This window comes from Harpia harpyja, chromosome 12, assembly GCF_026419915.1.
Source record: "Harpia harpyja isolate bHarHar1 chromosome 12, bHarHar1 primary haplotype, whole genome shotgun sequence".
Lineage (NCBI taxonomy): Eukaryota > Metazoa > Chordata > Aves > Accipitriformes > Accipitridae > Harpia > Harpia harpyja.
In genome coordinates, this window is record NC_068951.1 from 18080511 (window position 1) to 18102317 (window position 21807).

The 21807-nt window shown below is 46.8% G+C and overlaps 1 protein-coding gene across 5 annotated transcripts in view; it reads left to right on the top strand.

The window, feature by feature from the left end:
• INPP5D (inositol polyphosphate-5-phosphatase D) overlaps positions 1 to 21807 on the top strand; it is a 55376-nt gene that overhangs the window by 20855 nt on the left and 12714 nt on the right. For all 5 annotated transcript variants that reach the window (XM_052803454.1, XM_052803457.1, XM_052803455.1 and 2 more), the window contains exons 3-14: positions 6199 to 6349; positions 8465 to 8636; positions 9906 to 10046; positions 14858 to 14945; positions 15700 to 15780; positions 15958 to 16029; positions 16306 to 16429; positions 17510 to 17616; positions 18156 to 18258; positions 19087 to 19283; positions 20075 to 20192; positions 20700 to 20796. In XM_052803454.1, coding sequence (XP_052659414.1) covers positions 6199 to 6349; positions 8465 to 8636; positions 9906 to 10046; positions 14858 to 14945; positions 15700 to 15780; positions 15958 to 16029; positions 16306 to 16429; positions 17510 to 17616; positions 18156 to 18258; positions 19087 to 19283; positions 20075 to 20192; positions 20700 to 20796 — 1451 coding nt within the window. The remainder of the gene's footprint in view (positions 1 to 6198; positions 6350 to 8464; positions 8637 to 9905; positions 10047 to 14857; positions 14946 to 15699; positions 15781 to 15957; positions 16030 to 16305; positions 16430 to 17509; positions 17617 to 18155; positions 18259 to 19086; positions 19284 to 20074; positions 20193 to 20699; positions 20797 to 21807) is intronic.

Here is a 21807-nt window from a genome sequence, read left to right on the forward strand (position 1 = left end):
TGGATGAATTTGGAAAGGGGATCACAAGATTTAATGAAAGACCAGTGACTGAAGACTTTAGTCATACCTCTTTTCATGAAATGAAGAACCCAGAAGCCTATTCAGCATGAAGGCGGGAACAAGTTGTAGCTAGTTGTGTTAAACTGTTGTACAGTGACTGTACAGAAGATGGAAGGGAAATTGATAACTGGAAGAACCTGCAGAATCGAGGGCAGTTTCTGGAGGACAGGAGATACCAAGACATCCTGTGGGAAAGGAGCTTTCCAGCCAAAAGGGCTCGAGTCAGAAGGACATGTGGAAGATCTGAGAGTCCATGGTTTGGGATGCAGTTGAAATGGCTGGGCTGGTCATGACAAGCATGAGTGTGTTCAGTTTTACCCGTCGTCTTCAAGGAAATAGCAGGATCTGGACAAAGAGGCAGCAGGCAGATTTGCAGAGGGCTTCCTACAGTTGCAGAATTAGGGGCGGCAGGAGGCCTTGTGAGGTCTCTGAGCCCAGTGTTTGCCCTGTTTTCAGGCTGAAGCGGGGTCAGGTGCTCGCTAGCCAGCTGTGAGGAATGCCTGGGTACTCTGCACTGTGACGCTTCCAGAGACGTGGGCACGTACTCTCCCTGTGTAGCCTGACTTCACTGTCTCTGCCTGGCGAGATTCCCTGAGATCTCCTCTGCTGCAAAGCAAGCCAGCCACATCTGTGGTCCTTGGGGGACTTGCAGCACAGCTGGTTACCATCTTCTTTATAAGAGAATTTAAAACTTGTAAGACTGCTGCTGTGATGTCTCTAGGCTGTCCCTTTGTGAGACCATACCAGTCCCTTTCTTCTGCACTTTCCTTGTAAATCACATTTTCCAGCTTTTCAGCCGTCCTCACAATTTTTCCTTGGGACTCTCTGGTATTTTTACATGTTTCTTAGAAAGTGATGCCCTGGCTGGACACAGCAGTCCAGCTAAGGCCTTATGGCACTAAGTACAGCAGAAGAGTTTCTTCCTGCATCTCATATGACACTCCCACTAATAGATCTTAGAAGGACAGGCTTTTTCTGATGCAGTTTTCCACTGTAAAATTGTTATGCAGTCCCTGATTCACTATTATCCAGATTCCTTTGTGCAATTCTGCTGTTTTACAGGCTGTTCCCTATATTGCATTATGTTCACTAGGTTTTTCCTTTCTGTATGTTACGGCTATCATCAGCACAAAGCTGAGGTACTGGCGGTGATGCTGGAGGAGTCGCCCATGGAAGGAGAGCCTGCCCTCCACACCGCTTCCTCCTGTGTACTGTGAGCTGTGTGAGCACGTTTTTGGGGATGTGGTGTGTTGCCTCGGAGATGACACTTGCCATTCACGTTTCTAATGACTTGAAACAATTCACTTTGCAATTAAAACAAGATCTATCCTGTGATAACCCCGAGGAAATAGTTACTTACTAAATGAAAGCGGGGGGGGGGGGGGGGGGGGGGGGGGGGGGGAACTGGATTTCATTGTTGTGCTCTGCTCGGGTGGCTCCAGCTTGCTCTGCACTGCCCTGTCCTGCTCAGTTTTGTTTGCAGTGCCCCGTTCTGCATTTGCTCCCTGTCTTAAAAACCAGAGCAAGTTTGCATAAAGTTTAGGCTCCATTTTGTCTGGTTCCTGTCATCCAGTGCAGTTGTCTCTGAATAAATGTCCTAGAGTGCACCATTAGTCCAGTTTTTGCTAATGCGCTCCGCAACCAGATGTGGGCCCACTCAATGCCAGTATTTTACTATCCACCGCTGCTTTTCCTTCCCAACCTATAAATCATTGCCACAAGTTCAAGTGTGAAGAAAGCATATGTCCCAGCTACCTGTGCTGCTTTCCTTTTCCATTGTTTGACCAGCCTTTAGGTAGGTCATCTAGTAACCTGAGCGCTAGCTGCAACATTACTGAACCAGGTTTTTTGTGTTAAACTGATGCTACGTGGGCATTTATCCCTGCAGTCCTGGCCAGTGCTGGGCTGGGAACACACTGCTGCCTGGGGGATGGTCCTATTGCCCTGCAGCTGGCAGCAAACTTACAGGCTTTTGGATTTGGAGGGACTCACACGGCACTCACTCGTTGCTGGTGGTATCCGAGCACCTTGCAGTTGTGCATCGAACAACGTGACTAAAGCCTGTCAAGCAGGCTTTGTTCTCATCCTTTCCCCAAGGGGAGAAGCAAGTGCAGCAAGGTCTTGCTTTTACTGTTTTCTTTCCCAATTCAAACAACATATAGTTTTGCTGTTCCTCTGTGCAGAGGTAGGCAGCGCAAAGCAGCGTGCCCTGCTCTCTTGGGGGGAGTCGGCAAATTTGGGGACTGCCTTGAACCAAGAGGAGCTCATTTCATAGTGCAGGCAGAGAGGGTTGTTGGGCATTGTTTTGTGTTGAAGGGGCACAGCCCTTCCCGCATGCTTCCTCTGTTGAGGTCCTTGCAAATAATAATTATAATACAAAAGAAAATGAGTGAGAATAATCCAGCGATCTTTGCTTTCACTCTTGTGATGGTAAAGCTGATGTGTACTGAGGTGGTGCCGCCGCTGTGGCTTTTGTGGCGTGGGGGAGGGCCTTCGAGCTCCCCCACCGTGAGCGGGTGCTGAGCAGGTTTGAGGCTCCCCCATCCTTCCCTCTATGCTTGGCCACGGCTGGTCAGAGCTCCCAGCCCCACTGGTTCCCCATTTCCTTATTGTAGCTCTCGCTGTCTCTGTGCAGCTGCTTGGGACACCTGTTCAGTTCCCTGCTGAATTCTGTCTTAAAATATGAAAGTGCTATCTTTTAATTTTACTGTGTGCCATGGGGATTTGGTCCTTTTTGTCCTGAATGGGCTTGGGAGGAAGATGGGCTGTCAGAGGAGCTGGTACCACTGGGGTGGAGACTGCCTCTCTTTGGGAATGAGCAGCTGGATTTGAATGCATGCAAAGCCCAGCTCCTCAACATGGCCACAAATACCAGTTGTCCTTGAGAGAGGAGATGGTGGGGTTCATCAGGAAAGGTGGCTGGAGGTGGTGGGCTGGGTAGAAGGGGTGCATAATGGTGGGGCCCCTCTGTGCATGCATCCAGCTAGCCTGCATGTGGCTTATGGCCACTCCGTGGAATTTGAGCTGGACCGCAGGCTTCAGTCTACTCTTGAAATGCGGTGCAATGAGTTAGAGGAAGGAGGCCTGTTACAAAATGCTTCTTCTTCTGGTTACCACAGAGACCAGGACAGTTTTGGAGACTGAACTATACTTGGCAGCAAAAAGTGCTAATTCAGCCTTTCCTCCCACTTACATCAAGGCTCCATTTGGCCTGAAAAGAGCTTTGCAGGGCAATCTGTCTTCTTGCAGGCGCCCTGGGAGAGCAGGAGCTGAGAGGCAAAACAAGGCTGAGAAGACAGTGTTTGGGCACTGGGGTGGGAGGGAGGCTGTGTGGGGGTAGGATGGGGGGCTGCAGGGACAGTCATCAGTCAGGAGGTTCTGAGGAAGCGGGCAGACAAGCGAGGTCTTTGGAAAGTGAAGTAGGAGTGTGAAGACAACTTTGGAAAGAGGAGGAGCAGGGTAGGCTGCAGTAATTCAAGTGGTGGGAGAGAGCACTGATGGCAACGCTTTCCTCCTGCAAAGATGCAGATGGCAAACCCCGGCCATCCTGTTTAGCCTCGATGTGTTTTAGGATCTGAGTGTGCACTCTGATGGGGCTGATGCCTTTTTCCAGGTGCTCTTTGGGGTAGCTTAGGGCAAAGCAAACCATCACAGCAAGCTTCATCTCTCATGAGCTCCAGCCCAGGTGGTGGGCAGAAAGCAGTCCAGGCAGATTAAATCCAGAGGATGAAATCCAGAGGATGAACACTGCCATGGGCAGGGCACGAAGGCCGAGCATGCTGCCATCCTGCAGTCAGTGCTGTTAACAGTGCACTCTGGGCTGCCAGGGTGGACTGCTGGTCACAGCTGCGTAAATAATCACAAAACCAGGGATTTCAGAGCAGAGGAAGGTACTGCAGGGAAGGTGAACAGAGAAACATGGGAGCAACTAGCTGAACTATTCCAGGTCTGTCCCAGTGCAGCACCATGACCTCAGGATCCTTTCATATGATGGATTAGAGCCGAGTGCTTTTTTTCTTGATGTTTTTCCCTGATTCCCAGCCTTCACAGTTGGCATCAAGAAGCAGAAGAGTCTGGGAAGACCAAGACATATTTGCATTAATTGGTGTAAATCAGAAGTCATTCTGATAATGTTGAGTTTGTGCTGCTCTAGCAGAGCAGGATCTGGCCTACGCTGTTACAGTCCTGTGAAGTTTTAACCAGTGATTTGTTTCAACACCTCTGGCTTCACAAAAACATAATCCAGTGCTTGCCCAAGCACTGCTTTCATGCCGAATGTGACGTTTTCCAGTGTTCCAGAATAATAAATCTTGATAAATGCAGGAACACCTGGGAGACAGAAAGGGAAGCTGTACAGGCAGAGCTCTCAGAAACATCATACACATTTGTTATGAAAATGTGTCTTGCTGTGCCTTTAAGGACATGCAGGTGTAGTTAAAAATGAAAGGTATTTTTGATGTCAGGCCTGAGGGCACTGAAGGCTTCAAATGTGGTTCAGTATTGAAAGTGCTGTCCTAATTTCTGGCCTGAGATTTTATTCTTTGGAAAAATTAAGAAGAAACCTTGTTGCTGCTAGGACGCACTGAAGATGTTTTTCTGTGCTCTGCTCACTGTGGTTTATGCCAGCATTTCTCCTGTTTAATCTCTTGGTTTTGCTATATATGCCTTTTAAACAAAAAAGTTCACAGATAGTAAGAAACTGGGCAAACACGAATGGCAGGTAAATAAGCTTGTTCAAACTTGTATCAAAACTTTGTGTGTGTTAATTTTTACAGCCAATAATTGCAATCCAAAAAGAAATTAAAATGTCCTGCCTGTTAGTCAGAGACAGAATGTCTAAAGTGTGGCTGCGTAACAAGTTACTTCGAACTGGAGGCAAAGCTTTAATTTGTTATTAACTAACTGTGTTTCCTGTGCAAAATCTAGCTTTATGCATGTAAAATAGTGCAAGTCAAGCCTGCCATTAGGGAGATGAGATCTTCCTTTTGATTACCCACTGCTGCTGTATCCCCAGATGTGAACTGTTCCCAGTGTTGCTCTTTTAAGTCAAGAACAACAGTCTTGTGGGGCTGGAAAACATCTACTCTGCACTATTCTGCCCCTGCTCCTTGATGTTCTGCTGCATGTGTAGATGGGGCTTTCCTGGGTTGGTTCTCTGGGAAAGCCTTTCATCCAGAAAGAGAGCACCTTGCCAGGAAGAGCATGCCCCGGGAAGAGTAATCAGAGCTTTAGTTAGGTGTTGCTGTTGCCATGGGTTTGGATGGTACTTAAGCGCAGTGCTGGAGGTAATGCAGAGCTCTTTCTTTTGGTCAGGACGTCTGTGCTGAGCCATGACGAATCATTTTTCTGTCTTTGGTAGGGCCATTGGTTGAAGTAATGGGGCAGAGCTGCAGGGATGGCAGCTGTTCCTGCCTGGTGAATCCAACAGATTTACTATTTGCGCCAAGGCGTAGGTATAATTGCTCTAAAGCTTTGCCTCTGAAGACCTCTAAAACCTTAAGCCTGTGTTTGCCTTCTGCAAGTATCTATTTCCTGAGATGAGTGGCCAGGGCTGTGCTAGAAACAGGTTTAGTCACAGTTAAAATTCAGCTGGCAAGCTCAGTGTCATGCCTGGTGCGTTCACGGTCCTAGCTGTGTCCTGAACCTCCTGAGCTGTGTCCTTCCTTTGAATCCTGGAAGGGATGCTAACATCTAGATTTAGACATGTTTATCTTGCAATTTCACAGAAAAATTCTGCGTGGATACCACAAAATATAACATAGTCCAGGGCTTTTGTGCTCAGTAAAAGAGGGAATACAAAAATTAATCTGGCAGAATTCTTTGTTTTTAAAGTCTTCCTTTGCTTTGAAGCCAAGCACACTGATTCAAATGAGAGAGCTCTTCTGTTTGGCTTCAGTGAATATTTGAGGTTGCCATTTTTGCTGACACTGGCTGGGACGTGTGTGCGTATCTGTTTCTGTTTGTGCTGCAGGAGTCGTACTGCACAGAGCCTGTGGTCAGATGGGCAGTGAGAGCTGGGTGGCTTTCTCTGGACAGCAGTAGTGGGTTTCTCTATGACTTTGTTTTTCCTTCTGTGAGGAACAGTGTTTCTGTGGTAGGAAATCCCAGACCATGACAGCCTCTGTGTTATTGTTTTAGGCATCAGAGGGTGTTCCTGTGAAGTATTTCGAGAACTTGGAGGAACTGATAGAATTTTACAAGAAGGAGAACATGGGTCTGGTATGGCACCTCAAATATCCAGTGCCGCGGGAAGAAGAGGAGGCTGCAGATGAACCGGAGGAGGATGCTGGTAAGAAACCCATGATGTGACTTGGTGATGCAGACCCTTGACACTTACCCTGGACTGGAGATATGCAGTGCAGGCAGGGGGATTAGAGCATGTCATGCAATAAAATGGAGTAAGGCATAGAGAGACCTGAGCTGACAAGACCTTGAGGCAGTAAGTCATCATGGCTCTGGGTTGGGACTGCATCTGGAACACCATTTTAGCTCACCTGAGGGAACACATTAAGAGTCTCTGCAGAAGTATATTGTATCAGGTGTAGGGCTGACTACTCTGTTGTTCTTCATCTGGATTCAAGCTGGTTTACATCCAGCCGTCTCACATGTCTCTGCACCCCTCTCCCTGCACTGCATTTGTAGGGCCACTGTCTCAGCAGCAGAGATGCTCCCCTAGAGACTCCAGCATGTCTCTCTGCAGTGCCACACACCTGCAGCTGCTGTGGGTCTTGGGTCATCTGAAACTCAGGCCCCCTTATCTGCTCTGATCTAGAGGACATTTCTAACAGTCATAACTAGAGGGCACAGATCCTGCAGTGGCAGACAGTCTAACTCTATGGGTAGAGGCAGATGTGTGATGAAGAAGTGTGATTGGCATCATCCCAACTATTTTATATGAAATGTCGCTGTGGGTTCCTGACACTCACCGTTCTTGGATCGTTCCTTGGCTTTTTCCTGGATCATCCCTTGGATCTATCATTGTTCTCCTGAATCCCAGGGGAAGGTCATGCCCACAGAGCCATCCTTCCTGTCATTTCTGACGTCTGTCCAGAAATGATGAGCACTACAGTAAAACTTGTCTGAAGGACGTAGTCCCTGTGACAGACAAACAGGCATGTGCACTAAAGCAGATTGATGTGCCTGTGTACATTTATGCAATCCAATGGATGTCCAGTAGGAGCTGGAAGATTTTGGTATGCAATTCTTATGAAGAAACAGAACAAAATTTTGCAAAGCTGCTCAGGAAAGATGTTCCCGTTTTTTGGCCAGCTGCACTGAGTCTCTAGCTCTCAGGGCAGGGGAGGGAACTACAGCAAAAATAATACACAAAGAGGTGAGCAGCAGGGAATGAAGTTCTAGCCAAGACTAAGAGCCTTCAGCTGAAGAGATATTAGCACTGGGGCTGGGCTGTTCACATACAGAATTTAATTTTGTTAAGGCACTCTGGTGCCATCGTGCTGGAGCCATGTAGGACCTATAGATGTCTGGCCATCTCACATGTAGAATTGCAGAGGTGGAAGATGAGCACCCAGATACCCTGCAGATGCACCACCCAGCTGTGCCATTGCTTAGTGCTGTGGTGGCTCTGTGTATCACAGCTTCTGCCCAGGAGCAATGGATCAGCTTTGGGTATCTTTTTGTAATGAAAGTTCCACCATTAGGAAATAACCAAACAAAACCTCACAACTCAACTAGTTACATATAAAAAAGTGTTAGAGCAATTGGTATGAAAAGAAAGGCAACCATGATTGGGATAAATGGAGATGAACCTGCTCTTCTCCCAGGAGAGGGAGGTATGCTGAGCAGCAGGATGACAGAGCAGGAGAACCCTTTATGCTTCCAACTTGATGGCCACAAGACAAGGCAGGGTACTCAGCCCCTCTGTATTGGATTATGGGGTCTATTTTCTCCATCTGTGTTTTCTTACTTAGCTGTTCACTTCTTTCCATTAGCAGCTTCTGGTGCTCTTTCCATCATGCCCCTCCGTCCATTCTGCCCCAGTAGCAGATCTCCATGATAATGGTAATGATATGGCTGAGGTACAGCTATGCTCTAAGTGTTATATTCAAGGTAACAAATTAACCTTCATAGCTGCTGTGCAGATGGAACAGTCAAACTGACTCGGATGAGATTGCACTGCTGGGCAGAGGCATACGCTGCTGGCACACAAGGTCCAAGCCTGGCAGCTCAGCCTGCTGGTCTCACACCCCTGAAATCCCTGAGAACAGGGCTGGACCAGTATCGAGCCCTGAGCTTTCCAGCTCTGAAAGCAGAGGCCCTTCAGAAGGGATGGTTTCTGCAGTGACTGCCACTGTGATGCAGATTCTGCCCTGCCTGTGGGTGAAGGGGAGGAGGTCAAATTGGCATGCTGGGTTGACTGTGCCTTTCCCTTCCTCCTTGCCAGACCTGGTACCCACGCCTCCTATCCTGCCCCCACGCAACATCCTCATGGCATTGCCGAGCAGCGAGACAAAGGAGGTATCTTCTCTCCCTGAAAACTCCAGGGTGGCAGATGTTAATAAACTGTCCCTTTCTGAGACACTACTCCAGCGACTGCAGTACCAGGACACAAGCAGGTGAGGATGGCAAGTCACAGGGCTGCAGAATCAGCCTTCAGCCCAGCTCTGTGGTTTCTGGGCCTTTCTGGGACAGCTGAGGACCTATTTGATTCAGCAAAACTACTCCTCATTTACACTACCAAATGAAGAACAGAATCAGATTTACAGTGTGTTTGCTACTCTTGACAGTCCAGCTGTCATCTAGAAGAAAATACTTTTCTGAAGTATTAAGATCACCAATAGACTTTCTCCACTGAGGTATAGTTTTCTAATGTAAGGGATGGTAATATCTGAGAGAACTTGGTGTATTAGCCATGTGCCTAAACTACAGATTGTATCAGAAAGCACCAGCCAGTCCTCAAAAAGAATAAACTTGTGTGTGGATTTCCAGATGCTCATACTTACTGATTTACTCCAGCTACAGGTCTGACTCACATTGTCCCGTGTGCTACCTGTCTCAAATCTGGACATGCACTGAAGCCTTAGAGGAAGCCGCATGGCATTTAATGACCAGATCTGCAAAGTTTAAAAATAAAATAAAAATAAAATCAGAAGGCATGCCTGTTGGCAGGGCAGTGGGAGGCTGTGAGCAAACAGTGGTCGTGCATGGCAGCACAGGTCCTGTTGTGGTGGCCTGGTAGCAGCTGGCTGCCTGGGAGAAACCTGGTTTTGTTCATCTGCCTGCACTATTTCATCTGATAAGCAGCCAGCTGGGACTTTCTGCATTTGTCAGGGCACAAGACAGCACATACGGTCTGCCTGGTTCATCCTTCCTTGTGGTGCTGGAGTCCAGGCACCACAGAGACGAGGAGGGGAGCATTCCGTACAGCTCTGTGGTCTCAGCCCCCCTAAAACTGTTTTGGATTGTTTGGCATAAAACCTTCAAACTGGGACTTGTTGAGGTGAAAGGGAGTATTCATGTCCCCAGAGCCCCTGAGCTGCTGACTGTTAACGACCTCACAGCAGCCTGGCTTTACCTGCCAAGGCTAATGATCCCACCATGACTTTGGCAAAGCCAAGCATCACAAGACTTTCCTTGGCATGGTGGTTCAGCAGTCATGGAGGAGGGGATTTAGGGTGGGGAATAAGGAAGAGGAGAAGGTGTCAACAGTGTGTGGGGGGATCCATGGTCCAATTCTGAGAACCACATATTTACACTGAAATCCAAGGCAAACTGTCCCCCATCTCTCTGTGCTGGCAGCAGAAGATTTGGAAAAATAATAAAGCTGTCTGATATTTGGGAGCAGAGAGAAGAGCTGGCTTTTGACCTGTCTGTTTTTTTCACAGTGTCTCCGACGAGCATCTTAAACTCATCCAGGATTACCTGCGAGTTCACATCATCAGTGACTTTGAGATGGTGCAGACTGGCTCAAGCAGTCTTCCTCAGCTGAAGAAACTACTTACAGTTCTTTGCAAAGGACTCTTCAGGTAACTAGAGGCTGGTTTTCAGAGATCAGAGTATAATGCTGTCACACTATAGTCTAACATAGGTTCCACGTGCATGCATTCAGAACCTGTATTTCTGGTATAGGAAATTGGCTTACCCTCAAAACCAATATATTTAGATCTCACGACCTGTGATTCTGGTCCAGAGATGTGAAATCTATATAAAAAGACATAGCTCTGACAGTGAAGTTTCCCTGTAGGCGGTTTCAGTCAGTAGAGTATTATTTTTTATGCTTTGTTTAGAAAGAAACAAAACAAAAAAGTGCACTAACTGATTAACTGCATAATTTAGTAATGCATAAATGACACCCACAGAATTGTCAAGCACAAGTCGTTTATGGAAACAAGCACATATTGGTGTATAGCTATGTTTTAAACACTGGTTTTCCTTCCCACTAATGCACTGTGAACCTGGAGTGATTCCACTGATGTCAGTGAAGTCCAGCTCAAATGAAAGGAGAAACAAGCCTAGACTCTACAGATTTTACCTTTCTTATTTATAGACCTTCCAGGTCCCAGATAGGAAAACTCCAACAGGGAACTAAAACCTTGCAGAGCTCCCTCTTTCTCTGGTGGAAGGATGTGATTTTCCCCCCTTGCTGCTTGTAAGCAAACAAGGAGATTAATCCACACCTCCACAGAAATCTTAGAGCACTCTATGGCAGAGGGCACATACTTCCACACTTGTATCTGTGGCTTGCAATATCCTTCTCTCCAGTGCATTTAGAAGTGAGGCTGGTAGTGCTACTGGCCGGATCTTGTTCTCCTAGAGCTCACCAAGGCTGAAGAAAGGGCTAAAATGAGGGGTGGATGCTGTTGATTTGCTTGTCATGGAAGGCAGGGAGTGAGTGAGATGCTCAGCTGCTTGGGACCACAATTACTCCTCTGAAGCAGTGGGCACTGTGCACGTTTTACCAGGCAAAGGGGGAGGAATATGCAGCCCTGGTCCTTTGGCCAGAAGCCAGCTGCCCACAGACAAGCCCCTGGCAGGACTGAGGACAGGTTGTGCAAAAAGCTGCCCTTTTTCTTCTGTGCCCTGCTTGGGGGTTTTGCTTCTCTACACCCACAGAGGGGGAGACCCAGGTGGCCAGCCAAGAATAAACCTGAACAATGGAAACTAAAACCTAATGAAATCACAAGTGAGAGTTTTGTGTTACTAAAATACCTCCAGTACTGCTGTTCTGATGATGGCCAGCTTTTTCCATTTCAAACTTCTTATTCTACTTCACCTTATCTGGGTTTTACAACCCTGCTCCTCATAAATGTACATGGGATGGCAAGAAAGGAGATGAAACAGGTCTACAATCCTCTCAAGTGCCAGGACACCTTTTACATTTCCAGATTTTCTGTAGGTATTTTGGTGACTGGACTTTGCAAAGTGTCATCCTAGAACAGAGCTGGGTGAGGAGTTCTGCTGGTGGAAGCCTGCTGAGCACAGGGACACTGCACCACCATGAACACAGCAGAGGGCAAGCTGCCTGCCCTCTGTCCTTCTGGTGGCTGCATGGAAATGTATGTCCTCATGCAGTTCTTCCCCCCTGCCCCCTTCCCCAGCATTTTCTCCCCATACCTGCATTATTTCAGTTAGATGGAGCTGCCTTCTCAATTTTTTTTGTGAAGGTCCACAACTGTAGGCTGTTTTCAGTCCCAGTCAGATCTCTCTGAGGAACTTCTCCCCCTCTATTCAAATTGTCCCATGAATCTCTACCATCCAGCCAAACCATTTGCTTAGCTTCTGCTGGCTAATAGTCAGATGCTTGGGTATCTTATAGTTTTCTGCAATCTTAATCTCCAAGGTTGTCTGGGGTTTTAGCTTACTTCCCTTATCAGACTTCTGGACTCAAATTTAATCAGCAGCTTACCTAAATTTAGTTTTTATTTTCCTCCTCTTTCTTCAGCTGCGCAGGGATTCCAACTGAATGTACGGGTAATTCCTGGGCTGCTTCTCAGTGGCTGTGTCCTCTTTTTCTTAATAACGTTCAGTTTCATTATTTTCACAATATTTGAGAATAGGTTAAAAAACAAACAAGCAACAAGAAGAAATGTTCATTGGCACAGCTTGAGCTCTTTCACTGGAGTTGAAGCTCCTTTGAATTTCCTGGCACTGCCAAAGGTTAAGAGTGTGCAGGCAGAGCTGTGGCTGAGCTGACCCCAGCTGTTTGTGAGCCACACTGATTTGCTGTGAATCTGAGGTTTTTGCAATGCTGTATTCTGGCTTCTTCCAACCTCCCAGAGCCCAGCTGTGCCATCTTTCAGGGTCACTGTCAGACACACTGCCGTCACTGTGAAAAATGAGCATCCCAATGCCCTTTTGCTGACTCACTTCTGTGTTTTGATACTGGGCTGTGGGTAAGCACTGACTGCCAATGTTAGCAAGGTAGAGGGGATGCATGCTGGAGCTGCTCAGTGATCAGGAGAAGAAAAGAGCTTATAGTGAGCTGTGGAGTTCGGCCAACTGTTTGTGAACAGTCTGTGCTTTTGCAGTTCATGTATTATCCATGGACAGGTGCAGGACCCATTTCTGACTAAGAAGCTCAAGCACAGCTGGACCACAGCAGACTGGGAGTGCAGAGTTTGTGATCTCTTCCCTTCACCCTCCTCACCACTGATCCCTGTTTAATTCAGCAAGGACCAGACCCCACAGTGCATTAGAGACAGTGAAAGCTGCTTTTAACTCTGCTGGAAGCTGCCACTACCTTCTAGGGCTAGCTGTGGCCAAGGGGGTCAGGACAGCCATGGCACATCTTATCAGAGCCCGGGAGGCAATGGGGCAACCGTTCATGGGAGAGGCTGTTCACTCTGGCAGCTCAGATAATAAAAATGAAACAAAACAGAGACTTTTAGGGCTGATGGGTACTTTTGTGAATCATTCAGTGCTAAAACAAATTGGCATACAAGGGTTTCCTTAGTCAGGGGAATCCTCCAGGGCCGGGAAAGCTGACTCATGGAGAGCTTGGTGCCAGTGCAGTAAAGAGCAGGGACTACCCATGTAAGTGGACTTTGTTCAGAGTTTCCTGCCAGCTTTAAGTGAAAAACACTAATAGTGGCCTATTCAGCCTGCTACTACCTGAAGCCATCATTTGGTCATCAATCACTGCTCTGCATGCTCCTGTTTATTCTCCCTCACTGGATAATTTGCACACAGAGCTTTTAAGGCAGCTTTTCAAGCACTTGTGATATCAGCGCTTGTGCGATCATGTGTGGACACACAGGCTTCTGACACTTCATTGAAGATCATTACATATATTTCCTTTATACTAAACAAAAGGAGTTATAAGTGCAATTAAACCACTCTGTGGTTTTGTTGAGTTTGAACGCCTGCAGATGCTCTTCCCCCGTCCTCACACACATGCTACATGTTGCACTGTACAGTAAACAGAGGGCAGTATTCCCATGAGAAATCATTCCTCAACTGCTTCAAGCAGCTGCTGCTCTGTGTTTTCAAGAGATGGCCTACACGTCCCACACTCTCGGTCACAGTAAATATCCTCTCATTCTTTTCAAACTGAACTTCACCCAATGCTCCTGCAACTGCCTGCAGCCTCCTGGGCCTGACTCCATGGCTGCAAAAATCAATGGGAGTCTTGGGTCTGGGGCCAGAGCCATTTGCAGTGACACTGGTCCAGGGAGATCCAAAGCTGAATAGTGGTGTTGGAGGACCAAGTTTAGCAGATCCAGATTCCTACAAGTGTCTTGTACTCCTGTGTGCCCCATGGCAAGTCTTTCAGACTGAAATTTCAAGCACGAGTGCTTAATTTAGGCAGTTAATCCATCCATGGTTCAGCACCCGGACAAATATCTAATCTTCAGACAGTCAGGCATATTTTCACTTTGGAGCACTTTCCCCGACAAACGGGGTAAAATCTGGTCCATTCAGACTTAGGAAAGTGAGGGAAATCATTAATAACCACTGTTGACTAGGCACAATGGAAGCATCCTAGTGCTGCTCCCCACTATCACCTTCCTTTTGACCTGCGCTCCCTAGCTGCTCTTTCCATGATAAGTCTTGTCATTATTGGAGCATGGCTTCTGTGCCAGATTCATACAACAGTGTTTTGACAAATGAGCATCCTGTGGAATCTAATTGGGAAATGCTGAAGGAATCTTGTTCTAACCTGCAAACGGTTCCCGTTCAAGAGATTAAAGGCTGGCTTTTCCACCCCCTTGCTGCGCCTAGCCCCTCTTTGTCATGTGAGCTGAAAAATCTAAAAATTAGTTTCCTCTTCACACAGCATCCCCAGAATCCTGCATCAGCCTTGGCAGCTGCGCAAGACCTGTACAAAACTGAGCTGCTCCTGCCGCTGCGGCATTCATAGGCACCAAACTTTGCTGAGGTTTGAGATTTTTGAGTGCACTTTGATCTATGAGTTGGCATAGTTGGGTTGATGCTGGTTTTATGCAGTGTCCTCAGGTTTGGCGCAGACTGGGACATCTTTCTGGGGAGATTTAAGAAGTTACCACCTCCAAAGCAAAAATCAAGGAACAGCCAGTTCCTCGCTGCAATGGCTGAAGCCCATGCTTCAGCCATTGCAAGGCAAGGTCAGCTGCCTAACTTTAAGCTGCCTTCATTGGCAGTGTCACTAAGGCAGCTGAGAACTGCCCTCATCACCCATCACACCAACTCAGAGGGCAGTAAGCAGCAGAGTACAAGAGCATGACACATGGCGAGAGCAGGCCTGGTGTGAATGTGTGCCTGTAGTCTCTGCTGCCTCGCTTTGTCCAAAGAGACCATGTGCTAACCTACCCAGGTACCTGACTGCAGCCTTAGACCTCTACCATGTCTTTGTTCCCAGTGAAGCCTCTAGGACTCTCCCATCTTTGGAATCCATCCAGAAGGTGTTTGAGCAGCAGCTGCACCCTGGTATCCATCAGCGCTCACAAGTAAGTTGGCTGGAAGGTGGGAAAAGGAGAAGAGAGTGCAGGTGGCTGTCAACATGGAGGGAGGGAAAGGTTCTGGTTGCACAGCAGTGACCGGTGGGATTCAGGTGATCAGTTCCTACTTCTATTCTCTCTAGCCTCTTTCTGGCTGCAGTGCAGAGGGCACACAGTGAGTTACATCCCCACAGTTTCATTTATCCCGTAGTCCCCTCTGCCTGCTCCCCCTTCCTGCCCCAGAGGAAAGTGCAGCGAACTGCCTGAGGACTTCTGTCTCCCCATCCTCCCTCATCGTGTGGGCTAGGACTACACATTTGTCTTTCCAAAAACTTCACTCCAGGGTGTTTCACTGCCAAATCCTTCCTTCCCCCAGCCCACTTAAGTCCCATGACCTTCCACTCCCTGCCAGTAGCCCAGAAAATCAAAAGTCCAGGACTTCTGTATGTTGAGCTCTGGACCAGGTCATGCAAACCTGTCTCCCAGCAGCAAGCTGACTCCCTTGCATGCCCAGCTGCCTCTAACCTATGGACAAGGTTTGCAAATTCGTCCTGCCACCCTTCCATACTTCTGCACGTTCAGCCAAACTCTGTGCTCTTGTGCTGCCCGTTATGGATTAGAGTGGCAAAGGCACAAGTGCTGCTCCTTGCTCTGTGTGCAAGGTGTTCCTCGGGTGAGACTGCTGCACTTCTGGGCCATGATCTGTGGGTTTGGTAATTATGCATCTATCTCTCTCTTCTTGTTTCTATGTTGCGGTTATCAGATTCTCAGTGAAGCTAGTCCAGTCAATATTGTGTTCAAACTCAACCAGCTGATTTCTTTGCTGTCTTCCATTGAAGAAAAGGTAGAGTTTTAAAGCTGTTTTATATTATCTTCTTGTTATCTTTTGCCTCTAGTTATGCTTCTTGTTCATCATCAGTGCAATCCTCTGCTAAGTAAGATTTCTTTGCTCTGACGTCATTACTCTCAATGTAGTGCAGAGTCACCAAATGCAGTTTGGTACACATAAATTCTTTTACAGGTGAAAACACTGTTGATTGAAGGTCCTGATTCAACACACCGGCGCTCCCTTATCCCCCCTGTAACTTTTGAGGTAAATGTACTTCTTTAACAATGCTGTTCACAATGTGGAAGGACAGTAATACAGATTTATGTCAGTGTCTCAGTTTCTGGGAACTTTGCTGTGCTGCCACAGAGATAACAGCTATTCCTGGATGCTGCTTAGCACCATGCAAATGCTTAAGAGATGTCTAGTGAGATTGGCATAATGACAATACACATCCATAAATTCAGGCAAGTGTTGCATTTGTAATACACGTGACTGAAGTGTAGAAGATAGCTTATGAAAAATCTCTCTGTTTTCCAATAGGTGAAAGCTGACTCCCTAGGAATTTTCTCAAAAATACATCTCAAGGTTGATGTGGAAATGGGAAAACTGATTATCAAGAGAGCTAAGGATGGTCCAGAAGACAAGTTTTACACCCACAAGAAAAGTACGATGCTTAAGGTCACAAATGCTGGACTAGAGTCTCAGTCCCTTGGATGATGGGGAGGGGTGTAGATATTTCTGCTAGGTCCTGGGTGTTGTGCAAGGCTCCAGTCAGTCTAGACTGCCTATCCCCAAAGCAGCCTCTAGAGAGCCGGGAGTCAGTACTGGAGTAACTAACTTTCACAGATTGTTAGACCTGGCCTCCTGGTCTAAATGAAGACAGTGGTAGCAGGACTGCAAGGGACCAGGTTTTGATAGAAGATTCCCTGTAGAGCTGGTTGCAATAGATCCATTCTCTACTGAAAAGCAATGTCACTTGAAAAAAAAAAACTCTGCAGGAACATACTGACTTCTGTGATGATTTTTGATGGTAAAAAGCCAGATACTCAGTTTCAGTAACATTTTTCAGTTAATTTCCCCTTGATTTTTTTTTTTTTTTGGTATGTGAATCAATATCTCTACTGATGAGCAGTGCCAGTTTAGTCTGTGAAGGCCCAATTCAAACAACTTCCATTTTTTTCTGTTGTGTTTCTGGACAGGTAGCTCACTGAGATTGAGCCAAACAGGGTAGGATTTATCAGCGAGTAAACGATGCCCTTGGGCTCTCTCCTGCTAGAAAATCAACCTGTTGCTGACAGTGATTGAAAAGATTAGCTTTCATGTATGGCTATCTCCAGCTGGTGTTCATAATTACTTAGCTGCTATTTTAGATGGGGAGGAATCACCTTTACCACCAAATGAGGTTTTACCTCCTCTTTCAGAGATGGGGAAGGAATATATGTAGGCTGGCTCAGGATACAGAGAGATTGCCTGCAGGAAGCCAAGGCTTCACTTCAGACTGCAGGGCTTGGTATGGACAAGAGCTCCAGGCAGAATGACTTTTGGGGGTCCTCTTCACTTCAGAGTCCAAATCTATTCCTATAGGGAACAGGATTAAGCAACATTAAAATGTAGTTATGCGGAGCAAAGTGAGTCTCAGACATAAAAGACCGTTTAAGTCCTGAGCCTACGAGCAGGGTCCTGTTAGTTTTGGTGGGATTCTAGCTTCAGTGATTGCAGCTCATGACACCAAGTCTCTGTTTAGTCTTGCAGCTTATCAAGTCCCAGAAGGTCCCTAACAAACTGGTGATTGTGCTGGAAACAGAAAAAGAAAAAACGCAGCGGAAGGAATATGTTTTTTCTGATTCAAAGGTACATACACAATGTTTTTTTCCTGCCAGCCTGGAGCAGGTACCTGGGTGGGAGTGGTACAAGGGGCATTCCTTGGCAGAAAGAGGAACTGTTGAAGGACAGTGGTTGGCTTTGCAAAAATGAAATTTCTCCTTTGTTCTGGAAACGTCCAGAAAATGAACAAGTGTACTGTGTAAAGGGAGATACTGGAGGGGGCAACTATACCTAGGTGCTGTCACTGAGGCAGGAGAACAGAGTGTCAGCAAGCAGTGAGAAGAGGCAAGGAGTCACATGAGGGTAGGTGCAAAATGATTCATATAGACAAACAAGAGGGAAGTCTAGGCTTTCTTCTGACCAGCTCAGCACTTGTTAAAGTAATGCACAAGCCAAATACCTAAGAAAGTACCACAGGAAAGACAGCTGCTTGGAAGGTTTCTAGGATAGTGGAGAGCTAATCTGCACTTCAAGTGTGCTGGGAGTTTCCTGGTTCAACTAGTTTTTTAAGAGGTCATGCTGGAGGATTTAAGCATCTCGTTAATTCTCTGCTCCTCCCTGTCTAGAAGAGAGAAGGGTTCTGCCAACTTCTGCAGCAGATGAAGAATAAACACTCAGAGCAACCAGAGCCTGATATGATCACCATCTTCATTGGGACCTGGAATATGGGTATGGGCTCCCTTCTGACCTGGGTGTTCCTTCAGACACTTGTCAAAATGTGTGCTCACCTGCCATGATGAGCTCCAGACGCTGTGTTCTGTAGCAGATCTGTACACCAGGGTTGTCTTCCACTGGGACAGGGGAAGAGCTGATCTCTAGGCTTATTCTTGCATGCGGTTTGATACTTTTCATGGTTCCAGTCAAAGGGCCATAAAGTTGGCCCTGATGGGTACTGAGGGATTCCTCCAATGACAGGGAATTGTGGCTGGTACAAAGCTGGTGCAGCAGTGTACCCTATCCTCCACCTTTGCAGAAAGGGCAGGAGCAATTCCATTAACTGCACGTCAGCTGCTTCTGAACCTGACTAGGGACTGTTCACGTCCAGCCTAGGAAGAGAGTTGAGCATCTGCGATATTTAGAGAAGGGGACAGGGTACAGTTGAGGACAGTGGAATTTAAGTTATTTTTCCCATTTTGGAAGAAAAGCCTGGTTCAGCTGCTGTAAGCTGAGCTATCTGTGCTCAGTCATACTTAAGGGATAAGGTAAAGGCAGTGGCAGGCCAGGAGTACAGCTCCTTATCTTTACACTTAGCTAGCCTTGGCCTTGGTAAGCTAATGAAACAGAGGAGGGTGGTCAAAGCAGAGTCACTCCTTCATCAGTGAGTCAGGTGGGGTTGACATATTTGTCATCTTAGAACAGTGTGCCCTGGCTGATAAAAAACTGATATGGGACAGAGTGAATGTGAAGCCTATTATTTTTGTCCCCATGGGTTGTCTGTATCCTGCATTTGACAGAACATACTCTGACTTACTTTGGTGTTTGATTTGTTAATAAAAGGTGCTGCACCTCCCCCAAAGAAGATCACCTCCTGGTTTCTCTCCAAGGGGCAGGGGAAGACCCGAGATGACACTGCTGACTACATTCCTCATGACATCTATGTGATTGGTACCCAGGAGGATCCCCAAGGGGAGAAGGAATGGCTGGAGACCCTGAGGCAATCCCTGCAGGAAATCACCAGTATCAGCTTCAAAGTGGTGAGGGGTTGTTCCAGCTATTCCACATAACTCAGGCGTATGAGGAGAGTACATGTGCAAATAAATGAGACAGAGGAATAAGTGGCATTTTGCCTACACCTCCTCCGCTTCTCTCCCTTTATTGTCATTGCATTTGGATGAGGGAGAGTGAACTGAATCTGTCTGTGGACTCCATGAGATCCTCCCCTGGAGCTGGCTAGATGGGCACATTACTATGGACAGTGACCCCCCACAGGGACCCTGCCATGAAGCTCCTCTGCCTGCCAGCCTGGGAGCAAGGGGCAGATGCTGAGCACCTGAGTCAAGTGGTGGTGATAGTTTGACCTTCACAAAGGAGGAGATTGTAAAAATTTCTGAGCCAGCTGTAGCCTAGATCTCACCCTAGGCTACTGCACTTTCAAAACAGGATGTAACAGCACATAGGCACAATCATAAAAGAAACTGAACCTTATTAAGATCAGGTTTGGACATTCGTGAGTTTCAGTGATGTCAAGAAACAAATCTAAGCATACCTGGAAGGCCACAGGAGAGCAGGACTTATGACTTCCATGGTGATTGGGAAACTGTATTTTGTGCAAGCAAGGCAATCCAAGGATTAACTAGAAAATAGCACTAGAAAATAGCAGGTCCTTCCTCCCATCTTTGATTAAAATGACTGAAAGCATATCCAGAGTACAGAAAGAACATCTGTGTAGGAGAAGTACTACAGAAAGAGTCCGGAAGGCTGCAGCTACAGCACAGCTTCACAGGCATATGCAGAAATATAACCTCTAACCTCCCCATCTCTGCAGATAGCAATCCATACGCTCTGGAACATCAGGATTGTTGTACTGGCCAAGCCAGAACATGAGAACCGCATCAGCCACATCTGCACAGACAACGTGAAGACAGGCATCGCAAACACACTGGGTGAGGAACAGGCCTGGTCTTGTCCAAAGGACTGAGATCTGTTCAGTCTGTGCCAATACTGTCCTTGAAATGGAACAGCTCTTTCTCCACAAGATTCCTTTGACTACATTTATGTGACACTAGTGATACTAAAGTTATATCCCACTAGCACTGATTATATCTTACCCTGTAAGAGAGGAAATCTATTTGTGTGTATACTTAGGGCATATATATATATATATATATTTATATTCCCAGCAAACACCTTTGACTGGCTATTGGATTGCTCTTTCTTGGGTTTCACAAGGAAATTGCACTTCTTTCCCTTCAACTAATTTTTTTTAGCATCCTTAGAAAATTTGTAGCCGCAATCTGTGCTGTATATACTGATTCTATCTGTGCTGATTAAGTCAACTTATTTCTCTTCTCCATCCTCCACTTAGGATGTGCCAGGTGCTTTATTATCTTTGCTAGACTCAGCCTGGAGGTTGATTGATTTCTTGACATTTTTGGCTTATCTTTTTCCAGGTAATAAAGGAGCTGTGGGTGTGTCATTCATGTTTAATGGAACCTCCTTTGGGTTTGTTAACAGCCATTTGACTTCAGGAAGTGAAAAGAAACACAGGTAAGATACATCCTCCCCTCTCAAAAATGGATGTTGACCCAGGGTGAAAGGAAGGAGGGCCCACCAGACAGTCACAAGTATGTTTTCCTAACCGTAAAAAATTGTTAAATGTCTCCTGGGAGGGCAACCTGTGCTAAAGATGCTTCTCACTGTGTCACCATTTAAATGAGGGACTTCTGCTATATGACCATACCATATGTGTGCAGGTGAAATGGACAGCAAAATTATTTCAGACCCAAGTGTAAATGTCTCGCACAACACTTGTATGACCTGTCATGCAAGCCCAGTACATGAGGAAAGCAGTTCCCTGATCTACAGTGTTGTGGAGAGATGTGGGAAGGCTTTTCCCATCCCAGAATAATATGCTGAAGGGGACTGTCTGCCTTCTCACTGTAAGCAGTGCTGCAAGCATGGGAGCTGTGGTGTGCCCTGGGGCACAGCTGAGAGAGATCCTGCTAGGCAGAGCATGCTGTCAGGAATACCAAGAGCGAGGCATGTAGCACAGAAATATCTCCACGGTGGCTAATTCTCTATACCCAGCTGTGAAATGAGTTTCCATGGTCTAGGCAGGTTCTGTGCAGCACAGGACTGGAAGGCAAAAGATCCTGACACTGGTGGGAGATCTGCACCCACGCTGGGAGGAGCTGGAGCAGTTGGAAGGAGTGGTTTTGAAAGCAAAGAGGACTTGAAATGAAGAGGTTGGCTTTGCCATCTTTCCCAGTCCAGGACCCAGAAAACAGATGGTGTGGGATTTCTGCACAAGGTCTTTGTCACTGATGGAGTTAACTTCTATGGAAGGGTTCCCCAGGGCCTGGAATAGCTGCCAAAGTCTAGTTATGTGTTTGCTGCTGAAATCTGAAGGCAACAATCTAATGCTGGGTTTCTAGGACATGCAGCTCAGAAAAGCACAGCCCCAGGAGGCAACAAAAGAGGCTTTAGGACAGCTTTCCAGGCTTTCAATTCAGGTGGAAACAGTCTGACACCCAAGGTAGAGCAGCCCGGAGCTGCTGT